Below are 23,520 nucleotides of genomic sequence, written 5' to 3' on the forward strand. Positions count from 1 at the left end.
GCACTTTGGGAGGCTGAGGCAGATGGATCACTTGAGGTCAGGAGTTCAAGACCAGCCTGACCAATATGGTGAAACCCTATCTCTAAAAAAATACAAAAATTGGCTGGGCATGGTGGCACATGTCTATAATCCCAGTTACTCGGAAGAGCGAGGCAAGAGAATTGCTTGAACCTTCGTTTCTAGGAGGAAGTAATACATTCTATAAGCATTAATGAATTTGGAGATTTCTGAGTCTTAGAACTTGAACTCTCATGACTTTCAAAATTACAGTGTTAATAGTAGGGACTGTAGTTGCTTTGTTTGGGGCTAGAATACCGACTGGCACTATCACGCACACCAAAAAAATAGTTAAATACATAAATGAAAAAAAGTATGAAACTACAACTATTTCAGTGTGAATTACCTTCCTGTGTTCTGATACTAGGAGCCTCAGCTGCATTTCAATTTCATTACTAGTTACTGACGCATCAATTGTGGATGCACACAGAGGTGGAAAGGGAGGAAGGGACGTTGTAGCTCCCGGAGCACACACAGATTTAATTGCTTCCTCACTCATGGGTTTCCATTTGGATTCATCATTCAAATCAAATACACAGGTTTCTACTGCATCAGAGGGTTGACAATTTCCCAGGAACATCTGATGGTTGAAAACACAACCAATTGTTCGATATGGGTACAATGGTTTGGGCTGTTCAGCAACTGGAGGTTCATCAGGATTGGTAGGTTTATGGATGTACCTAAAAGAAATTAAACAATTTTATATATGAGAATTTAAAAATTAAGAAGGCAGGATTTTACTGAGAAAATTATTCTAACACTTAAGGCCATAACTACTTCTCAGAATTAGAGTTTAATACTTGTTTTCCCTTTTCCTATTTCCACAATTTGATTACTCTGTATTAATTGTATGGAACATCTTATAATAATGAAACCAACTCTACTCCTTTAACAATAGAATACATTCTATGTATATTGTTAAGATCAAAGGCCAGGTGCAGTAGGGCTCATGCCTGTAATTCCAGCACTTTAGGAGGCTGAGATAAGTGGATCACTTCAGGTCAGGAATTCAAGACCAGCCTGATCAACATGGTGAAATCCCATCTCTACTAAAAATACAAAAATTAGCCAAGTGTTGTGGCATGTGCCTGTAGTCTCAGCTACTCAGGAGGCTGAGGCAGAATTACTTGAACCCAGGAGGTGGCGGTTGAATTGAGCCGAGGTGGCGCCATTGCACTCCAGCCTGAGCAACAAGAGTGAAACTCCATCTCAAAAAAAAAAAAAAAAAAAAAAAGTCTGCCTCAGATAACACAATTAAAACAATCTGGCTATGCATTATTAGGCATGATTATCAATCAGGGAGAAAGAAGACTCAGGGAAATGAAAAGCGGGCCCAGGGCTGGGCCTCTAGAACACATAACATTTAAAGACAAGATGAAGGAAAATTGAGAACAGCCAGAGAGGAATAATGAATCCTCAAAGACAATGATAAGAAAGAAGCTATGGAGGCCGGGCGCGGTGGCTCAAGCCTGTAATCCCAGCACTTTGGGAGGCCGAGGCGGGTGGATCACGAGGTCAAGAGATCGAGACCAACCTGGTCAACATGGTGAAACCCCGTCTCTACTAAAAATACAAAAAATCAGCTGGGCATGGTGGCGCGTGCCTGTAGTCCCAGCTACTCAGGAGGCTGAGGCAGGAGAATTGCCTGAACCCAGGAGGTGGAGGTTGTGGTGAGCCGAGATCGTGCCATTGCACTCCAGCCTGGGTAACAAGAACGAAACTACGTCTCAAAAAAAAAAAAAAAAAAAAAAGAAGCTATGGAAAGAGAACGTTCTAGAAAGAAAGAAGTGAGACAGCCAGGTGCAAAACGGTCCCCAGAGAAACTCCAACCAGCCTGTGCACTGAGAGGAGAACACAATGGGATGGAGCCACAGAAGTTTGAGCAGTTTGCAGTGGGGAGGAGCCTGGCCCCTCCTCTTCCTGAATGGAACCTGGAATTCAATCTGCAAGGCAGGAAGCATACTAGCAGTAACTCTGGCTTTGGAGGGTCCCTGTTTCCCTTTTGCCCAATAAATTCAATTTTTCTCCCTGTTAAAATTATCTGCGAGCCTAATATTTTGTGGCTATGTGACAAGGATCCGGCTCTTAGCTGAACTAAGGAGGAAGTCCTACAACAGAAGTACTCAGCTCTTTCAAAACCTAATGACAGGCTAAAGTACTTTTAAAAATGTGTCCAGTGGAACTGCCAACATGGAGATGGTAACCACATCAAATTTTCAAAAGAAATCATGATGTACAACTTGAACTTATTTTCAGGCTTAGGGATGATCATTAGAAAAAAACATGCCAGCCAGGAGTGGTGGCTCACGCCTATAATCTCAGCACTTTGGGAGGTTGTGGCAGGCAGACTGCTTGAGCCCAGGAGTTCAAGACCAGCCTGGACAACACAGCAAAACCCTATCCCTACAAATATTAGCTAGGCATGGCTGTGCACATCTGTAGTCCCAGCTACACAAGAAGCTGAAGTAGGAGGATCACCAGAGCCCAGGAGGGCAAGGCTGCCGTGGGCTGTGACTATGCCACTGCACTCCAGCCTGGGCAACAGTGAGACACTGCCAAAAAAATTAATAATAATAAAACTGAAAAACACATATGCTAATCATACAAAACTAAGAGTAAATATAATTTGCTCTCTACCAACATCATGTTGGTAAAGAATATTTGAGGTAAAAGTTTTCTTAGAGTTCATTTACTTAGCTGCCATGATCGAAGTACTATTTTACATAATCACTGAAAAGGCTCTAACTAAAATCATCAACACGTACCTTCAAGTACCATCAATATAGACAAAAAACTCTTGTAATTTAAAATACTTATAGCTTCATTTTAATATCCTTGTAAACTTAAGACGAACCTGTGTCCTGTTAAACTTTCCCAAAAAGTGATGGTCCCATCAGTTCCACAAGTCATAACCCATGCATGAGGTACTCCTTTTGCCTTGGTTCCAACACAGACAAATGCTTCTAATCCGTATCCAAGAAGAAGGCTGCACAGAAGGTTAGCGTGATCTTCACAGTCACCCTGGAAGACAAGACAAAATGAAGTATTATTCTTCCATATTGTTTCCTCATTACATACTTAAATACAAAATTATAATAAAAATGTATTGGCCAGGCATGGTGGCTCACACCTGTAATCCCAACACTTTGGGAGGCCAATGTGGGTGGATCACTTAATGTCAGGAGTTCGGAGACCAGCCTGGCCAACATGGTGAAACCCTGTCTCTATTAAAAATACACAAATTAGCTGGGCATGGTGGCACGAACCTGTGGTCCCAGCTACTCGGGAGGTAAGGCACAAGAATTGCCTTAACCCGGTAGGCAGAGGTTGCAGTGCAGGGCATGAGCCGAGATCGTGCCACTGTACTCCAGCCTGGGCGACAGAACTAGACTCCATTTCCAAAAAAACAAAAGCAAAAAAAGTTTATAAAGAACTCACACAACATAGAAAGAAAGAGTAGAATTTTTTTTTTTGAGACAGGGTCTTCCTCTGTCACCCAGACTGGTGACATGGCTCATAGGAACCTTGACTTCCCAGGCTCAAGTGATTCTCCCATCTCAGCCTCCCAAAGTAGCTGGGACTAAAGGTGTGTGCCACCATACCTAGCTAATTTTTTGTATAAATGGGGTCTTATTGTGCTGCCCAGGATGCTCAAGTGATCCTCCTGCCTCAGCCTCCCAGTGTTGGGATTACAGGCATGAGCCCCTGTGCTCAGCCTGGAATATTTTCATAGATTAATAGCTGAAGGATATGAACAAATAAGCCAACAAGTCACACAGCAAGAAATGCAAATAAATGGAAAACACGCAACCAATGACTGATGCTATCTATGTGTGTTAATTTCCAGAAAATATATACATAGGAAAAATGGCAAGAACAACAACAAAATGCCAACAATGGTTATTACTGGGGACAGTATATATAATTTTCCACTCTATTTTCCAGATTTTCTTTGATGTGGTTATATTACTTTCAATTTTAAAAAGTTGTAAAGACCTATAAAAAAAGTAGAAAACATCGGCTGGGTGCGGTAGCTCACACCTGTAATCCCAGCACTTTGGGAGGCCAACGTGGGTGGATCACCTAAGGTTAGGAGTTCGACCAGCCTGGTCAACATGGTGAAACCCCATCTCTACTAAAAATACAAAAATGAGCCAGGCATGGTGGCAGATGCCTGTAATCCCAGCTACCAGGGAGGCTGAGGCAGGAGAATCACTTGAACCCGGGAGACAGAGGCTGCAGTGAGCCAAGATCGTTCCATTGATTGCACTCTAGCCTGGGCAACAAGAGCAAAACTCCACCTCCAAAAAAAAAAAAAGGAAATCAGATAGACTGTAGCAACATATGGAAAAATGTTCACAGCATAATGCTTAATTATAAAGCAAGATATGAAATTTTATTTACATTAATTATACTTATGGAATAAATGATACATATACAGGAAAAATATGTAAAAAGAAATGATAAACTGGCAATAGAATTATGGGTAAAGTTTCACCATTACTGTTGTAATGCTGTTGTTTGTATAGTAAAAACCTGTTTTTTCTTTTTTTTTGAGACAAAGTCTTGCTCTGTTTCCCAGTTTAGAGTACAGTGGCACAATCTTGGCTCACTGTAAACTCCACCTCCTGGATTCAAGCAATTCTCCTCCCTCAGCCTCCGAAGTAGTTGGGAGAGTACCACCATGCCTGGCTAATTTTTCTAGTTTTAGTAGAGATGGATCTTTGCCATGCTGGCCAGGCTGGTCTTCAACTCCTGAGTTAAGGTGATGCACCCACCTCAACCTTCCAAAGTGCTTTCCAAAGTCTTGGGATTACACGAGTGGTCTACCACACCCAGCCTATTTACCTAATTTTAAATATGTACCATTCCTGCTATATTTGCAATTAAAAAGCTTAGCTCTACATACACAATGTTTGGGAACTACAGCTTGGAAGTAAATCAAAATACTTTTGATAAGTAATGTTTAACTCTTTTTCAATTGTCTTTAAGACACAATTTTTCTAATTGACAAATCAACCTCTTATCCAAATGTTTTTTCCCACCTATGAGCTTTATCTTGTGAATACTCGTACTATTTATACAACTTCAGAGTAAACAAAATTACTTCAAAAAAATTGTAAAGGAAATTTATTTTCTCATTTCAACTGAATTGAATGCTAAATATAGTTTTACTTGTTTGTTATCATACTATATACATTTTTAGAACACAGATTAGGAAATATCCCATAATTATAAAATTAGTTTACTGAAATCAAATCATTCAAAAAGTTTAACATCAATAACATTATATATATTCTTAAATATACATTTGTATTTAAAACTAAACAAAATATGTAATTGAAATTTTTTTTTTTTTTTTTTTTAGACAGTTTCACCCTGGTTGCCCAGGCTGGAGTGCAATGGCACGATCTGGGATCACTGCAACCTCCGCCTCCTGAGTACAAGCAATTCTCTTGCCTCAGCCTCCAGAGTAGCTGGGATTATAGGCATGCACTACCACGCCCAGCTAATTTTGTATTTTTAGGAGAGATGGCACTTCTCCATGTTGGTCAGGCTGGTCTCAAACTCTTGACCTCAAGTGATCCACCCACCTCGGCCTCCCAAAGTGCTGGAATTACAGGCGTGAGCCACCGCGTCCAGCCTCAAGATTTTTTCTACATTCATTTTGTACTGCCATTTTTTCTTTTTAAAAAATATATTATCTGAGCAAACTTTAACACATCAATGGTACCAGAAAGCCATGGTCTGGTCCTGGTGCTGTCTCTAATTCATTCTATAACTTTATTTCTCACACTTTAGTACTTGTAGGTCCCTACCTCACAGAAATCACAAAAAGTTAAATAAGAAACCAAATGAGAAAATAAAGATGCTGAATTTTCTTTGTGTATTGATATTTAAATGTTATGAAAAATAGTGAGAACAAGGTTCTGACTTGGTCAAGCTGACAGCACAGCTGTCTCACAGTATCCAAAGGGAGTTAGTTCTAGGACCCTTGAGAAACAAAATCCATGGATACTCAAGGCCCTTATATAAGATGGCATAGTATTTTTTTCTTTTTTTAAAATGGAGTCTCACTATGTCCCCAGACTGGAGTGCAACGGCACAATCTCAGCTCACTGCAACCTCCGCCTCCCAGGTCCTAGCAATTCTCCTGCCTCAGCCTCCTGAGTCACCGGGATTACAGGGGCTCGCCACCATGCTCAGCTAATTTTTTTATTTTAATACAGATGGGATTTCACCATGTTGCCCAGGCTGGACTTGAACTCCTGACCTCAGGTGATCCACCTCCCTCTGCCTCCCAAAGTGCTGAGATTACAGGTATAGGCCACCATGCCCAGCCAAAATGGTACAGTATTTTATATATAACCTAAGCTCATCCTCCTATATACTTTAAATCACCTCTAACTTACTTAAAACACTCAATACAGGCTGGGCACAGTGGCTCACACCTGTAATCCCAGCACTTTGGGAAGCCGAGATGGGTGTATCACAAGGTCAGGAGTTCAAAACCAGCCTGGTCGAGACGGTGAAACCACATCTCCACTAAAAATACAAACAGAATTTCTTGAACCCTGGTGGCCGAGGCTGCAGTGAAACGAGATCACTCCACTACATTCTAGCCTGGATGGCAAAGTGAGACTCCATCTCAAAAAAAAAAAAAAACAAAAAAACACTCAATACAATGTAAATGCTGTATAAATAGTTTTATACTTCATTGTTTTTTATTTGTATATTGTTTATTATATTGTTTTTTACATTTGTTTTTATAAATATTTTTGATCTTCAGTTGGTTGAATCCACAGATACAGAACCTGTAGGTACAGAGGGCTCACTACATGTACATTTTCCTAAGGCATTCTTTTACAAATGTATTATAAATTTAGAGTAACTATGATATACTGCTATTTAATTCTATTATGTGTGTATAATACCTTGTTTCTACAGAGAAAGGCCAGCAGAGTGCACCACTGCTCCTGTTTACCTCCTCCTCCAATAACGGGGGCTCTTTCATAACCAAGGACATTAACAAATCTTGCTGCTTGCCTTGGAGTATCAAGAAGCCGTCCAGCTCGAAGTGGTTTAACATAGGAACAGACTGGTCTATTTATCCCATTTTCATCCTAGGGAAAAGGGAAAAAAACATCCATAATGACATATTAATCATCCCCAATAATATTTTTTTCAAATACATTAATGTAGGATAAAAAAAATTCAGCATACTCTTGAGTGCTTACCTTGTATCCAGTATTAGACTGCAAAGTGCTGTGTATATACTTTCCCTTTAATCGTCATAACGTCTCTATTATTTTCATTTTACAGATAAAGAAAACTGAGGAGCTATAGCTATTATGCAACAGAGCCACATTTAAGCCCTGAGCTGTTTGACTCCAAAGGCAATAAGAAGTCCTCTAAGAAATGGATGAGGAGGTATGTAGGGTAGGGAGAGGTGCTCTAAGCTGAAGTATTCTTTCATATTACCATATAGAATTTAACAATATATAAATTGGCTGATATAACAGAAATGATCATAGCTTGATTCTAGTTTGTTTCCATTAGGGCCTCAAATTTAGAGATCCACAGGAAATAATAATTTATTAACCAAGTCAACTCAAAGCAAAATTTCAAAAAACACTCTAGAAAAAGTCTTACATTCTAAATGCAGGATGTATCTTAGTGTTGGTGCTGAATAACTTGTGTGCATACAAAAGTCTCTGATGACTGTTTACAGTTGGTATTACCAAAGCCCACAATCTCTTTACCTTCATGATAAGGCAATGTGAAAGGCCCACTTACTACTCAAGATTTGGAGATGACCTACCCTCTACTCTGATAGGGCTCCTCAGGACATAAGATCTAATTCAGCCAGCAGAAACATCATCTATTTGAATTATCAGAACCACTGATGTCTTTCTCCACAACCAAAACATCTTTTTCCAATAAAATCCCATACTTTAGCAAGGAAAAAAAAAAATCTCACCTATTTACATTTGATCATAGTAAGAAAGATAATGATATATATATTTTGAGACGGAGTTTCATTCTTGTTACCCAGGCTGGAGTGCAATGGCGCAATCTCGGCTCACTGCAACCTCCGCCTCCTGGGTTCAGGCAATTCTCCTGCTTCAGCCTCCTGAGTAGCTGGGATTACAGGCATGCGCCACCATGCCCAGCTGATTTTTGTATTTTTAGTAGAGACGGGGTTTCACCATGTTGACCAGGATGGTCTCGATCTCTTGATCTCGTGATCCACCCGCCTTGGCCTCCCAAAGTGCTGGGATTACAGGCGTGAGCCACCGCGCCCGGCCGATATATTTTTTTTTTCCAAACCAAGTTTTGCTCGTTGCCCAGGCTGCAGTGCAATGACTTGATCTCACTTATCGCAACCTCTGCCTCCCAGGTTCAAGCGATTCTCCTGCCTCTAGAGTAGCTGGGATTACAGTCATACACTATGATGCCCAGCTGATTTTGTATTTTCACTAGAGGCAGAGGTTTCTCCATGTTGGTCAGGCTGGTCTCGAACTCCCGACCTCAGGTGATCCACCCACCTTGGCCTCCCAAAATGCTGGGATTACAGGCGTGAGCCACCACACCCGGCAAGATCATGAATTTTTTTTTTTTTTTTTTTTTGAGGTGGAGTTTCGCTCATTACCCAGGCTGGAGTGCAATGGCGCGATCTCGGCTCACCGCAACCTCCGCCTCCTGGGCTCAGGCAACTCTCCTGTCTCAGCCTCCTGAGTAGCTGGGATTACAGGCACGTGCCACCATGCCCAGCTAATTTTTTGTATTTTTAGTAGAGATGGGGTTTCACCATGTTGACCAGAATGGTCTCGATCTCTTGACCCCGTGATCCACCCGCCTCGGCCTCCCAAAGTGCTGGGATTACAGGCTTGAGCCACTGCGCCCGGCCAGATCATGAATTTTTATGTTGCAGAGCAAACTGACTCTAGATTCCACTCATACCTATAGTTCTCAACTCTAGAAAGCAGCAATTTTTTTCTTTCTTTTTTTTTTTTTTTTTTGAGACAGTCTCACTGTTGTCCAGGCTGGAGTACAGTGGCATGATGTCAGCTCACTGCAACTTCCGCCCCTCAAGTTCACAATTCTTGTGCCTCAGCCTCCTAAGTAGCGGGGATTACAAGTGCGAGCCACCACACCTGGCTAATTTTTGTAGAGATGGGGTCTCACTGTGTTGACCAGGCTGGTCTCAAACTCCTGACCTCAAGTGATCCACCTACCTCAACCTCCCAAAGTGCTGGGATTACAGGTGTGAGCCACCATGCCTGGCCTAGAAGGCACCAATTTTTTTAAAGAGGATTATTATTTGAATTTGAGGGGGATGTAGGGAACTATGTTTTCCTTTTACATTAGTTTAGTATTATTAATAATCTAGTGTTGTATGAGAATACTAAGTCCTGAAATCACAAACTAAATATTAAAAGGATAGCCTCGGGGTCGGGCGCGGTGGCTCAAGCCTGTAATCCCAGCACTTTGGGAGATCGAGGCGGGTGGATCATGAGGTCAAGAGATCGAGACCATCCTGGTCAACATGGTGAAACCCCGTCTCTACTAAAAATACAAAAAATTAGCTGGGCATGGTGGCGCGTGCCTGTAATCCCAGCTACTCAGGAGGCTGAGGCAGGAGAATTGCCTGAGCCCAGGAGGCGGAGGTTGCGGTGAGCCGAGTTCATGCCATTGCACTCCAGCCTGGGTAACAAGAGCGAAACTCCGTCTCAAAAAATAAAATAAAAATAAAAGGATAGCCTCAATTCTCAAGTGATTTACAACATTTTCTTAAGACCTAGTAGCCTTAAACTTCAATGTCTGTAACTTAAAGTTTCTTGCACTAAAAAATTCAAAAGGCATCATTCAGTGAATTACTTTTTTTTTTTTTTTTCTTGAGACGGAGTTTCATTCTTGTTACCCAGGCTGGAGTGCAATGGTGCGATCTCGGCTCACTGCAACCTCCGCCTCCTGGGTCCGGGCAATTCTCCTGCCTCAGCCTCCTGAGTAGCTGGGATTACAGGCACGTGCCACCATGCCCAGCTAATGTTTTATATTTTTAGTAGAGACAGGGTTTCACCATGTTGACCAGGATGGTCTCGATCTCTTGACCTCGTGATCCACCTGCCTCGGCCTCCCAAAGTGCTGGGATTACAGGCATGCGCCACCACGCCCGGCAGTGAATTACTATTATACTATAGCAAAACCAGCTAACAAAGGATAAAAATAATAATGAATTATTAAGTATTATGGCCACAGTGAATCTAGATCTTTGGTTAGGATTGAGGTAATAAACTTGGTTCCTGTGTGGGTCTGTTACTCCTATACTTACAAATCCACTAATAGGCAAGAAAAGATGAGCACATCAAAACTGTATGCATTTGCCTAAATCAATCATCAATAGTTGCATTTTAGAATGTAAGATGTTTCATTACAGCAATATTCTAATATTATTCTAAATATAACCCCACAAGTTATTTAAGTGTTTTGAAAATTTAATGTATTTCAACCTCTGAAGAGGCATTGTCCAATAAGAAAATCACTAACCATTATGAGCTATTTAAATTTTAATTAAAATTAAATAAAATTTAAAATTCAATTTTTTTTAGTCATAATAGCCACATTTTGAATGCTCAGTACATAGCTGGTGGCTACCATACTGGTTAGCATAGACACAGAACATTTCCATCATTGCAAAAAGTTGTTTACTTTCAGTGCTGCCATTAACTTATTTCTTTTTGGGCCTGCATACATTGAAAATTTTTTCAGACCATGTATATTAATGTTTTGGTTTATAACTGTTGCTTTTATAATTAGATTGACTGCTTTAAACTATTATTCTTTAATTTGATAACTAGTCAAATACAGGAAGCAGCAGCAAGAAACAGTTTTGGGGAATCTAAAATCAGCATTTTATTTACTGTATGTATATGGAAAAAAGTGGCACAAAGCAAAAAGGCACCAGTTAAAACTGCAGTTTAATATAGACTTTGCCATGACTGAGTTGCTGTTTGGCCTTGGAAGACTCTTCACTTCTCTAACCTTCATAATGTTTACAAAAAGAGCCAATGCCTGGCCACCTGATAATCTTATATGGTTACTATGAGAGTAAATTACCTTCTATGGTTTAAATATTACAATGAATTCTGAGAAAGAGGAACTTGTTTAAGTAATATTTCCTAAAAGAAAATCTCACTTCCTTGACTTCCTTAATGCATCTCAACTTCTTCCTCCTTTTTGATCCTGCCATTTCTCTGATTTACTACCTCACTCCAGCCTGAGTCTTCTCTGGTCCCTGACTCCACGTGGCAATGAATAAATGCCTCAGACTATATAGAGAGCAGGGAGCCGGGGGTGGGTCGGTGGGGGAGTGTGTGTGTGTGTGTGTGTGTGTGTGTGTACACGCGCACACGCATATGTATATATATTTGTTGTTGTTTTGAAACAGAGTTTCACTCTGTCACCTATGTTGGAGTGCAATGGCGTGATCTTGGCTCACTGCAACCTCCACCTCCCCAGTTAAGCAATTCTTCTGCTTCACCCTCCTGAGTAGCTCGGATTACAAGTGCCTGCCACCAAGCCTGGCTAATTTTTATATTTTTTACTAGAGCAGGGTTTCACCATGTTGGCCAACTGGTCTCAAACTTCTGACCTCAGGTGATCCACCTGCCTCAGTCTCCCCAAGTGATGGGATTATAGGCATGAGTCACTGCACCCGGCCAGAAAGCCAGTTACATTTTGACTGGTTTCTCCTTGCCCTTGTCCTGATAATGTTGCTACCTTACCAACCAGTCAGTCAATACATAAACAATGCTATTGGAAAGTCAGAAGCCATTTGCATTATTCCCACCTCTAGCCAACCTCTTATTCCCAAGCTCCCCAACTGGAAACTAAACCACTTTTAGCCTGTTTCAAAATCCAGGGAAAGTAGGGTAAAGCTAGATGAATGTACAGAATCTGAGAGACTTAAAATAATACTACACTATACTTATATGAAAGCATCTATATGAGGCTGAATATACACAAAATATTTTAACTGTTCCTTAGAAGCAACAAAAAATATGTGAACCTGATCATATATTTTATGTTGGTCTGTTGAAGAGAGAAAATGGGTTTAGGACTCAGGAAAAATGGAGGCAGAAGACATATAGTTGAAATACTTCAGTTCAACATTACTGGTCACTGGCTTAGAGATCTTGGTTATACAGAATTTTTTTTTAAATCCTAACAAAAATATACATATGTCCAGAGTCCCCGTTCTGCACACAAGACCTGGATTTGCATATAAACTGCAAAGTGCCCAAATAGTTATTTAGCATTAAACATCAAGCAAATACACATTCCACATTAAACAAAATGGATTTTCATCTACTTTAAATCAAATATATTCAGAAAGAGTTTAAAACATAATAATTGATTCAACCTGAGAAAGCCAATTTTTAAAAACCCACAATAATTGAAATTGAAGGTAAAATAAGACAAAGATTGATTTCGCCACTCACCTACGCAGTGAGATAGAATATTACAAAATCAGCATTTTATTTGACAAATTTTTTGGAATACGTTTTACAAATAAATATTAAATGAAATTTACATACATAACAGTAAATCTCAAATACAGGCATAAAACTATGCTAATATAATTTACATACCTGTGCAAAAATCTTCACTAGTCGTGAGTTGTGTGAGGGTCGAATCTGCAAATATTCTCTCCACCACTGTTTAGCATATACAAGAAATAATCTCTCTTTCTCTGCAGTTTTCTGACGTTCCAAAGCAAGCTTGAAATTAAAAAAATATATTTTTCAATTTCTTTTTTTTTTCTTTTGATACGGAGTTTTGCTCTTGTTACCCAGGCTGGAGTGCAATGGCGCGATCTCGGCTCACTGCAACCTCCGCCTCCTGGGTTCAAGCAATTCTCCTGCCTCAGCCTCCTGAGTAGCTGGGATTACAGGCACGTGCCACCATGCCCAGCTAATTTTTTGTATTTTTAGTAGAGACGGGGTTTCACCATGTTGACCAGGATGGTCTCGATCTGTCGACCTTGTGATCCACCCGCCTTGGCCTCCCAAAGTGCTGGGATTACAGGCTTGAGCCACTGCACCCGGCATATTTTTCAATTCCTATTAATTATCCTTAATTACTACAAAATATGTAACAAATCTACTTCTCTATATCATTACCACCACCCTAATCTGAACCATCATCATCTATAAGAGCCTCCTGACTTCCTTGTTTCTATACTTACCCCTAGTACAATCCAATCTCCATACAATAGTCATAAGTCACCTTTTTTTTTTTTAACTCCCAGGACAGAAATTTTTTAAATAATAAATCATACAGGCCAGGCATGGTGGCCCATGCCTGTAATCTCAGCACTTTGGGAGGCCAAGGCAGATGGATCATTTGAGATCAGGAGTTAGAGACCAGCTTGGCCAGCATGGTGAAACCCCATCTCAACTAAAATAGAAAAACTAGCCGGGCATAGTAGTACATGCCTATAATCCCAAGTACTTGGGAGGCTGAGGCAAGAGAATCTCTTGAAGCTGGGAGGCAGAGGTTGCAGTGAGCCAAGATTGTGCCACTGCATTCCACCCTGGGTGATGAAGTAGGGCTCTGTCTCAAAAAAAAAAAAAAAAAAAAATCGTACTGTCATTCTCTTGTTCAAAACACTTCATTCTCCATCACATTGCAAACTACTTGCCCTGGCCTACGAACTCTGGCCAGACTATCTAATTTTCTCCTCTCTCCCCGACCCACTACAGTTTAGCCACACAGGGCTTTTGTTCCTGCATAGGGATTTTTGTTCCAGGCTGGTCCTAGTGCTGAAAGCTCAGCCCCAATCTTTGCATGGCTGGCTACTTCCTGCCATTTAGACCTTTCCCTAACCTAGTTACTCAACCTAGAATAAGCCACCCAATAACCACTCTATCATATCACCTGTAATAATTCTCCATAAATACCTTCTACTGATTATTTTGTTCTCCTGCACCAGAATCTAAACTCCTTGAGAGCAAGCTATCTAGCTGTCTGCTGCCCTGTATACTGATACATCTCCAGTGTCTGGAACAGAGTCTAGCACATTTTAACACCTGTTTAGGATCCATATATATTTCTGACTTTAATTTCTTAAGAGACAGGTTCTTGCTCTGTCACCTAGTCTGGAGTGCAGTTGTGAGACCATGGCTCAATGCAGCCTCAAATTCCTGGGCTCAAGTGATCCTCCTTCCTTAGCCTCCCCAGTAGCTGGGACCACAAGGATGCACCACTATGCCCAGTTAATTTTTAAAATTTTTTGTAGAGATGAAGTCTTGCTATGTTGCCCAGGCTGGTCTTGAACTCCTGGCCTGAAGTGATCTTCTTTCCTTGGCCTCTCAAAGTGCTGGGATTACAGACAGAAGCCACCACGTCTGGCTAAAATTTTTAATAACAGTACAACTTTAAAGAGAAAATTAGAAGCAATTTATCAGAAATAGAATAAACTTATCTTTTAGTCACTAGAAATTATAACTATGATGGTGGAAATATGAAAAAATATATATAAAATAGTGTTAAGTTTAAAAAGTGGAACCTGGCTGGGCACAGTAGTCCATGTCTGTAACTCCAAAGTTTTGTGAGGCTGAGACAGGAGGATTGCTTGAGGCCAGATTAACTATTTTCTTAGCTTGTTTGAGGTTTCAGTGAGCTATAATCACACTACTTCACTCAAGCCTGGGAGGCAGAGTGAGATGCTGTCTCTAAAAAAGTATAATTTAATTTTTTTAAAAAGCCAACTTACTACCCCAAAAAAGTAGGGCGCAAACATTTACTTTATATGTCACATAAATATAACATGATTAAAACTCATGTATACACATATGTAAAGGTGTATTTACACCTTTATTTAAGAGACAGGTTGGAGTACAGTGGTATATCACGGCTCACTGTAACCTCGAATTCCTGGGTCAAGCAATCCTCCCATTTCAGCTTCCCAAGCAGCTGGGACTACAGGCATATACCACCAATGCTCGACTGATTTTTTAAAATTTTTGTAGTGACAGGGTCTCATTATGTTGTCCAGGCTGATCCTGAACTGCTTGGTCTCAAAAGTGATCCTTCCACCTTGGCTTCCCATAGGGCTGGGTATTTATTTGAGTAACATCAAAGTTGGTTCCCACTATGTGTTTTCAGGTATATATATATATATATATATATATATATATATATATATCACCCATGACACATCTTAGATGCTAGAGATTAGAGGGAGATCCGAATTTACAAAAGGAAGGAAAAAGTTTAAATAAGGCAGGACACTGCTTGAGGGAGAAGCACTAGCTTCTAACCACGGGTCTGTAAAAGGAACAATATGACAGGCAGGGTAGAGTAAAGGGTGGTATATATAATCAAGAAGAACCACTCCATTGGTGCCATCCCAGCAAGTCAGCAGATAATCAGAATTTCCAAACTAAAGACTGGCAAGAACTAAACAGGGATGACAAGTCCAATGTGAAGAAATGAAAAAAACCTGCCAATCTTACAAGACCCAAGAAGAAAGTGATTTCGTCAGAGACCTGACAGTGTAGGGGGAAAAATACTCTCCAAACACACTCTGGAAGTGGCAAGTTGGGCCAGGCGAGGTGGCTCACACCTATAATCTCGGCACTTTGGGAGGCTGAGGCAGGTGATCACCTGAGGTCGGAAGTTCAAGATCAGCCTGACCAACATGGAGAAATCTCATCTCTACTAAAAATACAAAATTAGCCAGGCATGGTGGTGCATGCCTGTAATCCCAGCTACTTGGGAGGCTGAGGCAGGAGAATAGCTTGAACCCGGGAGGCAGCGGTTGCGGTGAGCTGAGATCACGCCATTGCACTCCAGCCTGGGCCACAAAAGCAAAACTCCATCTCAAAAGAAAAAAAAAGTGGCAAGCACTTCTACCCTGAGAGGACCGAGCAGAAAAGACATAAGCAGCAAGCTTTCAACAATAAATGTCTATGAAAAAACGTTAAAATCCCACCCCACTGAGGTTGCACTTTACTCCTTTATCCTCTTCAGCTTTATCCTGTAATTCTCATGTTGCCTCAATAAATTTTCATCGTCTTTCCGAAACTAGACTACAGATTCTCCCAGGAAAACAAACTTGTCTTTATTTTCTTTCTCATCCTTTCCGTAAACCTTTGAGTGCTAATCTAGAAGGTAATAAATAATTTTCTAAACATAAGAGTGCTTTCTAGGATCAACAGGTAAATACACTTCTATGAAAACAAACATACAAAAAAAGAGAAACTCATTATTATTTACCTGTGTGTTCACTACTTCTTGAGATAACGTTTGATTGAGTGGTGGATACATTTCAAGTTTTATATTTAAAATTCCCACAGAAACTTTTGATTCTGTGCCTATAAATATAAATATTTAGAACTTCAGAGATTTCAATACTATATATATTTAGCCAACCAAAGTCTAACCAAAATAATTTAGGCACTTGGTGTTTTATCACTTACATGAAATAAAGATAACATTCGACATTACCTTTAATATTCATATTAAAAATGAACCAAATCAAAAAAATTTTTTTAAACAAAGATGTTTAATTATAAGGAGATTAACTATTTTCTTAGCTTTCTAAGACATTTTTTCTTCTTTAAGTAGAGATGGAGTCTCCCTGCGTTGCTCAGGCTGGTCTTGAACTCTTGGACTCAAGTGATATTCCCACCTCAGCTTTCCAAAGTGCTTGCTGGGATTACAGGAATGAGCCACTACGCCCAGCCTTTCTAACATGTTTTAAGAAACTTTTCTGACCTAAAGGATTTCAGATTCCTATCTTCATTAAATGTAAAATGTCAACCAGACTTACATTAATTTCAAAGTCAAAGCAAGTGTTAACACCTCATTCTGTCTCCACACAGAAAAAATTAGAAAGCATTTATACTGTCACTTATAATAACTCCCATTTATCACTCCCCATTATCAAATCACAGGCTGAGTAGAAATTTTTTAAACATGCCTGGATTTAAATTAGAAAACAAATATAAATCACATCAGAACTATTTAATGTTTCCTTAGAATATGCTTCTTTCCAGGTCACTGCTATACTATCATATTAGGCTATTTATGAAGACAAGTAATTGGGTATTGTTTTTGAAAATAGATTTCCTACATAAAGAACACTTATTCTATAATTTTTATTTAAAGAAAAATACATTCTTGGTATGACTTATTAAAATCTAAATTACTAAGGCTATGCTGTGTTAACTCTGTGACTAAGTTTCAAAACCAAAGCAATTCCATTATATGTTATAGATAAAACATTGGTAGGTTTTTTTTTTCATTAGCAAATATGTGTTATATAGCAGACAGTGTGCAAGATTCCAAGAAGACTATGGCAATTAAGATAGGTGCCATCTCTGCCCTCAAGGAGTACTTGATACTGACACTGAGCAAATTATTACCTCTTCTAGGTCTCACTCACCCACTGTAAAAGGTTGGGAGAACACCTACTCCATATTTTGCAAGAATCACTGGTACTAAAGCGGACGTATTCCAGGGTGTGCTGGCTGAACACACCTAAGTTTGTATGTGTGTCAAGAATATTAATTTTCTTTATAGCCTATATTTAATCAAATGAACTTGAAAAAAATTAAAACCCTCAAAATTCCTATATTCATTTTCCAGAAAAAACTTCTTCTAAGGCAAGGTTAGATTGTGGAGTGCTATACTGATACTATTCTTTAAGACATTTCTCAAGACTAGGATGCTGGAGTCCAATTGTGACTCTAATGAAATTCTATTTTACAGGTCTCCCTCTTGGATTATAAAAGCATTTTAAGGACAGAAAATATATTGCCAAACAAACTGTGGGTATACAAAGGTAAACAATGATATAGTAATCATCATACCTACACCCATAAGTTCCACAGTCAGACTGGTCACTCCATTTTCTGAGCCCAAAACTGATCGCCATTCCAGAAAATAGGATGCTACTAAAGTTGTCTCACCAAATATGTCTGTTTTGATCAGTACCATATGAATTGGATCACTTATTGATAGCATTGTTGTTGAATCAGCCATTCTAGTTCCATCACCTAACAATATAATCCAAATGAAATTATACACTACATATTCAGTTAGGCCAACATAAAAGAATACTTTTATTAAAGAGAATACGAAATAGCAAGCTTATATAAAACCAAATAGAACAATTTGGTAATGTTTCAGAAAGCACGGAAAAAACTGGAAATAAAAGCACAGTCCTATTTCTTTTTTTTTTTTTTTTTTTTTTGAGACGGAGTTTCGCTCTTGTTACCCAGGCTGGAGTGCAATGGCGCAATCTTGGCTCACTGCAACCTCCGCCTCCTGGGTTCAGGCAATTCTCCTGCCTCAGCCTCCTGAGTAGCTTGGATTACAGGCATGTGCCACCATGCCCAGCTACTTTTTTGTATTTTTAGTAGAGACGGGGTTTCACCATGTTGACCAGGATGGTCTCGATCTCTTGACCTTGTGATCCACCCGCCTCGGCCTCCCAAAGTGCTGGGATTACAGGCTTGAGCCACCGCGCCCGGCCAGCACAGTCCTATTTCTATCACTAACTTTTGAGAAGACTGGCAAATTATGATCCAGTAACTTACAGCATACCAATGCTTTCTAATCCATGAGACAAGTCTGTTCTTTAAAAGTACTTAACTAAAATATATGCTACTACAAAAAGAGCCTTCTACTATGTCAACATTAATCCCCAAACTACCTCCAGAAATCCCCTTAACTTCCAGAAATTATCACTGTATAACTGACATACAACTGAAAAATAAAGCACATTGAATCTAGCGATTTATCCTATTAAATGCCTTATTAGGTTAACATCTTCCAAAGAGAAAAAAAAGTAAATTTTAGTAATGTTTCACTCATCGTTAAATCTAAAATTCTGAAGGCATATTCCAAAACTTTGCTTAGCTTACAAATATAAAGATTTCTATATTGACAACTAAAAGGTACAAAACCCCCTTACTGAAAGAACCATAGTGTAAAACAATTACATGAATCAAGTAGTGTAAAATTTAGTTATGAGAACTATATGCCTTACTGGTGAAATAAGAAAAAAAAGAGGGGGAGAAAAAACGAAAATGAGAGTTATACATTCACATTTAAATTTTGACTTATTTTTTTGTAAGAGACAAGGTCTTGCTCCTGTCACCCAGGCTGGTGTGCTGTACGCAATCATAGCTCACTGCAGCCTTGAACACCTGGCTCAAGTGATCCTCCCACCTCAGCCTCCCAAGCGGCTGGGACTACACGCACAAGTCACTGTACCAGGCTATTTTTTATTTTTATTTATTTACTTGAGACAGAGTCTCACTCTGTTGCCCAGGCTGGAGTGCAATGGTATGATCTTGGCTCACTGCAACGTCTGCCTCCTGGGTTCAAGCAATTCTGCCTCAGATTCTTAAGTATATGGGATTACAGGCGCCCACCACCATGCCTGGCTAGTTTTTATATTTCTAGCAGAGACAGGGTTTCACGATGTTGGCCAGGCTGGTCTCGAACTCCTGATACACCTGCCTCGGCCTCCCAAAGTACTGGGATTACAGGCATGAGCCACTATACCCAGTCTATTTTTCATTTTTTGTAGAGACAGTGTCTCACTTTGCCCAGACTGGTTTTGAACTCCTGGCTTCAAATGATCCTCTCTCCTAGACCTCCAAAAGTGTTGGGAATTCAGCTGCGAGTCACTATGCCCAGCCTAAACTTTGACTTAAAAAAAAAAAAAAAACAGAGTCTTGCTATCACTCAGGCTGGAGTGCAGTGGCATGCTCTCAGCTCAGAGCAACCTCCGCCTCTTGGGTTCAAGTGATTCTCCTGCCTCAGCCTCCCAAGTAGCTGGGACTACAGGTGCACACCACCACGCCCAGCTAATTTTTTTTGTATTTTTAGTAAAGACAGGGTTTCACTGTATTAGCCAGGATGGTCTCGCTCTCCTAACCTTGTGATCCACTTGCCTCAGCCTCCCAAAGTGCTGGAATTACAGGCGTGAACCACCGCACCTGGCCAACCTTGACTTTTAAAAGTTACATAACATCATCAATCTGGTTATGTTTTATAAATGAGAAGGATCATGGCTCATTTTCCACTGTATCATCCCAGCACCTGCCTAGCATAACACTATGCACATAATAGGCATTTAAGTGTTTATTACTAAAGAATCAACAATTAAAACAACCAAAAAATAACCTCCAGGGAAAATGAATAACAAACAGAATATCGCAAGAAGATGGATAGAAGTAGTTTAAATTGAAAAGAGCAGTGGGATACAAAAGACTAGAGATTCCTTCATTATAAATCTCTCCTTACAGAATAAGTCATTAATGTTGTTTCACAATAAAAGGTAACAAAGATTTACTCAATTAAGTGACAATTTATTACTCTTTCTTACCCAAGCTTTCTCTATGTACTTCAAGTAAAAAGCCATCATGAAAATCTGGTTCACAGGCACATGGAACAGGTTTAGAACGAAAACGTTGGTTTCGATAATGTAAACATAAAGTAAATGTTGAACAAACTTGTCCAGGTAAAGGTTCAGGTTCTTGCAGATGTTCCAAGAAAGCTTTTCCACCCAAAACCTGAAGGTAAAGATACCTCCGTGTTGGATCAATATTAGCTGTAAAGTGTAGCAATATACATGAGGAAACTGCCAAATAACTAAAAAGAATGCGATCAAGACATTAGGAAAATAAACTTGACAGATATAAACCCAAAACCAAAGACTAAAAAAAAAAGCAAAAGAGTAACAAATGTATTACTGTATACAATGGAATCAATTGCACCCTGGGGAAAAGATACACACAATGTGATATTCTTTTCTTTTCTTTTCTTTTTTTTTGAGACGGGGCTCTGTCACCAGACTGGAGTGTACTGGCGCGATCTTGGCTCACTGCAACCTCTGCCTCCCGGGTTCAAGTGATTCTCCTGTCTAGCCTCCCAAGTAGCTGGGACTACAGGTGTATGCCACCACGCCCGGCTAATTTTTGTACTTTTAGTAGGGACAGGGTTTCACCATGTTGGCCAGGATGATCTCAATCTCTTGAGCTTGTGATATGCCCACCTCGGCCTCCCAAACCGCTGGGATTACAGGTGTGAGCCACAGCGCCCGGCCTATGATATTCTTTTCTGAGTTTGAATCCAGATTACTTTCTCCCAGGTGGAAAGGCATCAGAGCCAATGTGTAGTACACCTTTGCTTTTTAGCGGCTTATCCAATATTCCTTTACTTTCACAAACTCATATGATAATCAATTCAGCAAGTGTATTTGTCAGATAATTATATTAACATTTAAAAGCAAGGCTACAGAATTTTTATGAAACATATTATTAAAACACAAGAAACTGGTGATTCTGTTTTTGCTTCTACTGTACTATACATTAACTCTTCTGACATACTTCATGCAAAACAGAATCTATGTTTTTGGCTAACTAACCATAAAATTTAAAGTATTTTATTTTGGGGGGAAAAAAATGGAAATGTCTTCTATCAAACACCAAACACTACAGAACATCAATATTTATTATTAACCACAATTAAATGAATGTTAAAATATACATACTTTTTTTTAATGTTGATTGTCTATCAAAACAAATAGCTTGTTTTGGAGAAGAAGGGAGTTCTTGCTCAACACTGTCCTAGTAAGGCAGGAAAAAATATCAAATTAGAAAAAAATTATAGGTTAAGAAAATGTCAATAAACATGACTAAGCACTGAATCAAAACACAACAGGATAAGGCCCTCTCAAAGAATCCCTTATTTTCCTAGCCTAATTAAAATAATGAAAATTAAAACCTACATAAAAGATGATATAACTGGTCCCTCCTAAAATCAAATGCTAAGGAATTAAACTGTCTTCAAGTAATACTATCTACATAAAGCTAAAACCAAATTCTTAATATCTTTAACAAGGTTAAACTTTCTGTAAACCTTATCTAACAGCCGGCTTATTTCCACCATGAGCTGATTTTTAAAAAGTGTCATCACACAGTGGAAGCTGTTATTAAGTCAATTTTTATAACAAATGGGTTCATAAACTTCAAAAACCAAAAAAAGGTACTGAATTAAAATACTTATTCCCTATTGTATTATGAAGTCCATCCAATTTTCACATTATGTTACCCAGGTATTGAGGTCACAGTTTTCATTATTGCCTCATTTTCAAAAGAAGGCCTACTTACTAATTGTGCACTGAGAGACTATCATCCCATTATTGACCTATTTGTATGAAAAGATTTGAAGACTATTCTGCAGTTAATTATTTTCTTAAAGAAATTTATAATTTAATCATAGAGAATATAATTCCAAAAGAGTGCTTATTTTAAAAATAAGCTTAATCTAAAAAAATTACAGATCATAGTAAAAAAGAACTTTGTTGTGGTGAACTAATTTGACTAAGGTATGCATATTCAAAATTTACAGACCTAGAAAATAAGAGAAAATTGGCACTGTAGAGAGAGGAAAATGAAATGTAACACAAATTTCATTGATACACAAAACTATTTGGTATACTCAAGGGCAGAGTTAGCCTATACTTGAAACAGGGACACTACCAAACAGAATGACCTTAAAGTGGTTTTACTAAAAGGAAAGGCCCCACATGGGAATGATAGGAACAGGGTTATGCATTAGTATATATTTATACTCTCACTTATTTCCATAAAAGATTACTCACAGTAACAAAATTAAGTTCTTTCATCACATCATCAATAATTCCCCGACGTCTAAGGGCTTTGATCAAATCTTCTGTTGATAAATGTTGCTGATCAGGTGCCAGTTCTTCCCGTATAGTCTCAGCAAGGATTTCTCTTATTCTGCCATGGACATCCATCTATGTAAAAAACTCCGATTACAATTTATAACATCACAAAGTAGTCAAATATTGGTTCTGAAGTTTTAGGCTTCTCCAGCTAACAGTAAATGTACGATTGTTACCGCAATTGAATGAGAACAAAGGTGAGCTTTTAAAGAATGAAATTTTTGAGTACAAATTCTAGAAATAGTCTCCACTGGTTATCTGCCATATTCGTTACCATTTCTCCACACATAACACTCAACCAAAAGGAATCTTTTGAGAAGGAGTATAGTATAATCAAAAGAATACAGACTGGGAGTAGGCACATCAAAGTTTGATCTTATCACTCTCATACTTTTATCTGATACTGATAAGGGAATCTTACCAGCTTTCAACTTAGATGTGTAACCTGGAGCCAACTTCTTTACCCTTTATGAATCTGTTTCGTCACCGATAAGAATGGAAAAACCTAGTGTAGTGCCCTCCCACAAAAGTGTTGTGAGGATTAGAAAAAAGACGCTAGACACCTAGCACAAAGCCTGGCACACAAGGGCACCATAAACGGTGGCTCTTATCACTTCAGCATCTTGCACTCAGTCGAGCGCTTCAGAAACTGGAGGTTCTTCGGGAGCGCCTATTAACAAATACTG

The 23,520-nt window shown here is 39.3% G+C and overlaps 1 protein-coding gene across 3 annotated transcripts in view; it reads right to left on the reverse strand.

Moving 5' to 3' along the window:
• Positions 1–23,520, reverse strand: part of CEP76 (centrosomal protein 76) — a 29,635-nt gene that overhangs the window by 5,214 nt on the left and 901 nt on the right. For 2 of the 3 annotated variants that reach the window (XM_074383786.1, XM_003924866.4), the window contains exons 2-10: positions 22,751–22,906; positions 21,638–21,713; positions 20,471–20,695; positions 17,943–18,128; positions 16,345–16,442; positions 12,714–12,842; positions 6,993–7,181; positions 2,912–3,078; positions 404–737 (exon numbers count right to left, since the gene is read on the reverse strand). In XM_074383786.1, the coding sequence (XP_074239887.1) occupies positions 404–737; positions 2,912–3,078; positions 6,993–7,181; positions 12,714–12,842; positions 16,345–16,442; positions 17,943–18,128; positions 20,471–20,695; positions 21,638–21,713; positions 22,751–22,906 (1,560 nt within the window). The remainder of the gene's footprint in view (positions 1–403; positions 738–2,911; positions 3,079–6,992; positions 7,182–12,713; positions 12,843–16,344; positions 16,443–17,942; positions 18,129–20,470; positions 20,696–21,637; positions 21,714–22,750; positions 22,907–23,520) is intronic. The other variant, XM_074383787.1, reaches the window with a different exon arrangement.

This window comes from Saimiri boliviensis, chromosome 13, assembly GCF_048565385.1.
Source record: "Saimiri boliviensis isolate mSaiBol1 chromosome 13, mSaiBol1.pri, whole genome shotgun sequence".
Classification (NCBI taxonomy): Eukaryota; Metazoa; Chordata; class Mammalia; order Primates; family Cebidae; genus Saimiri; species Saimiri boliviensis.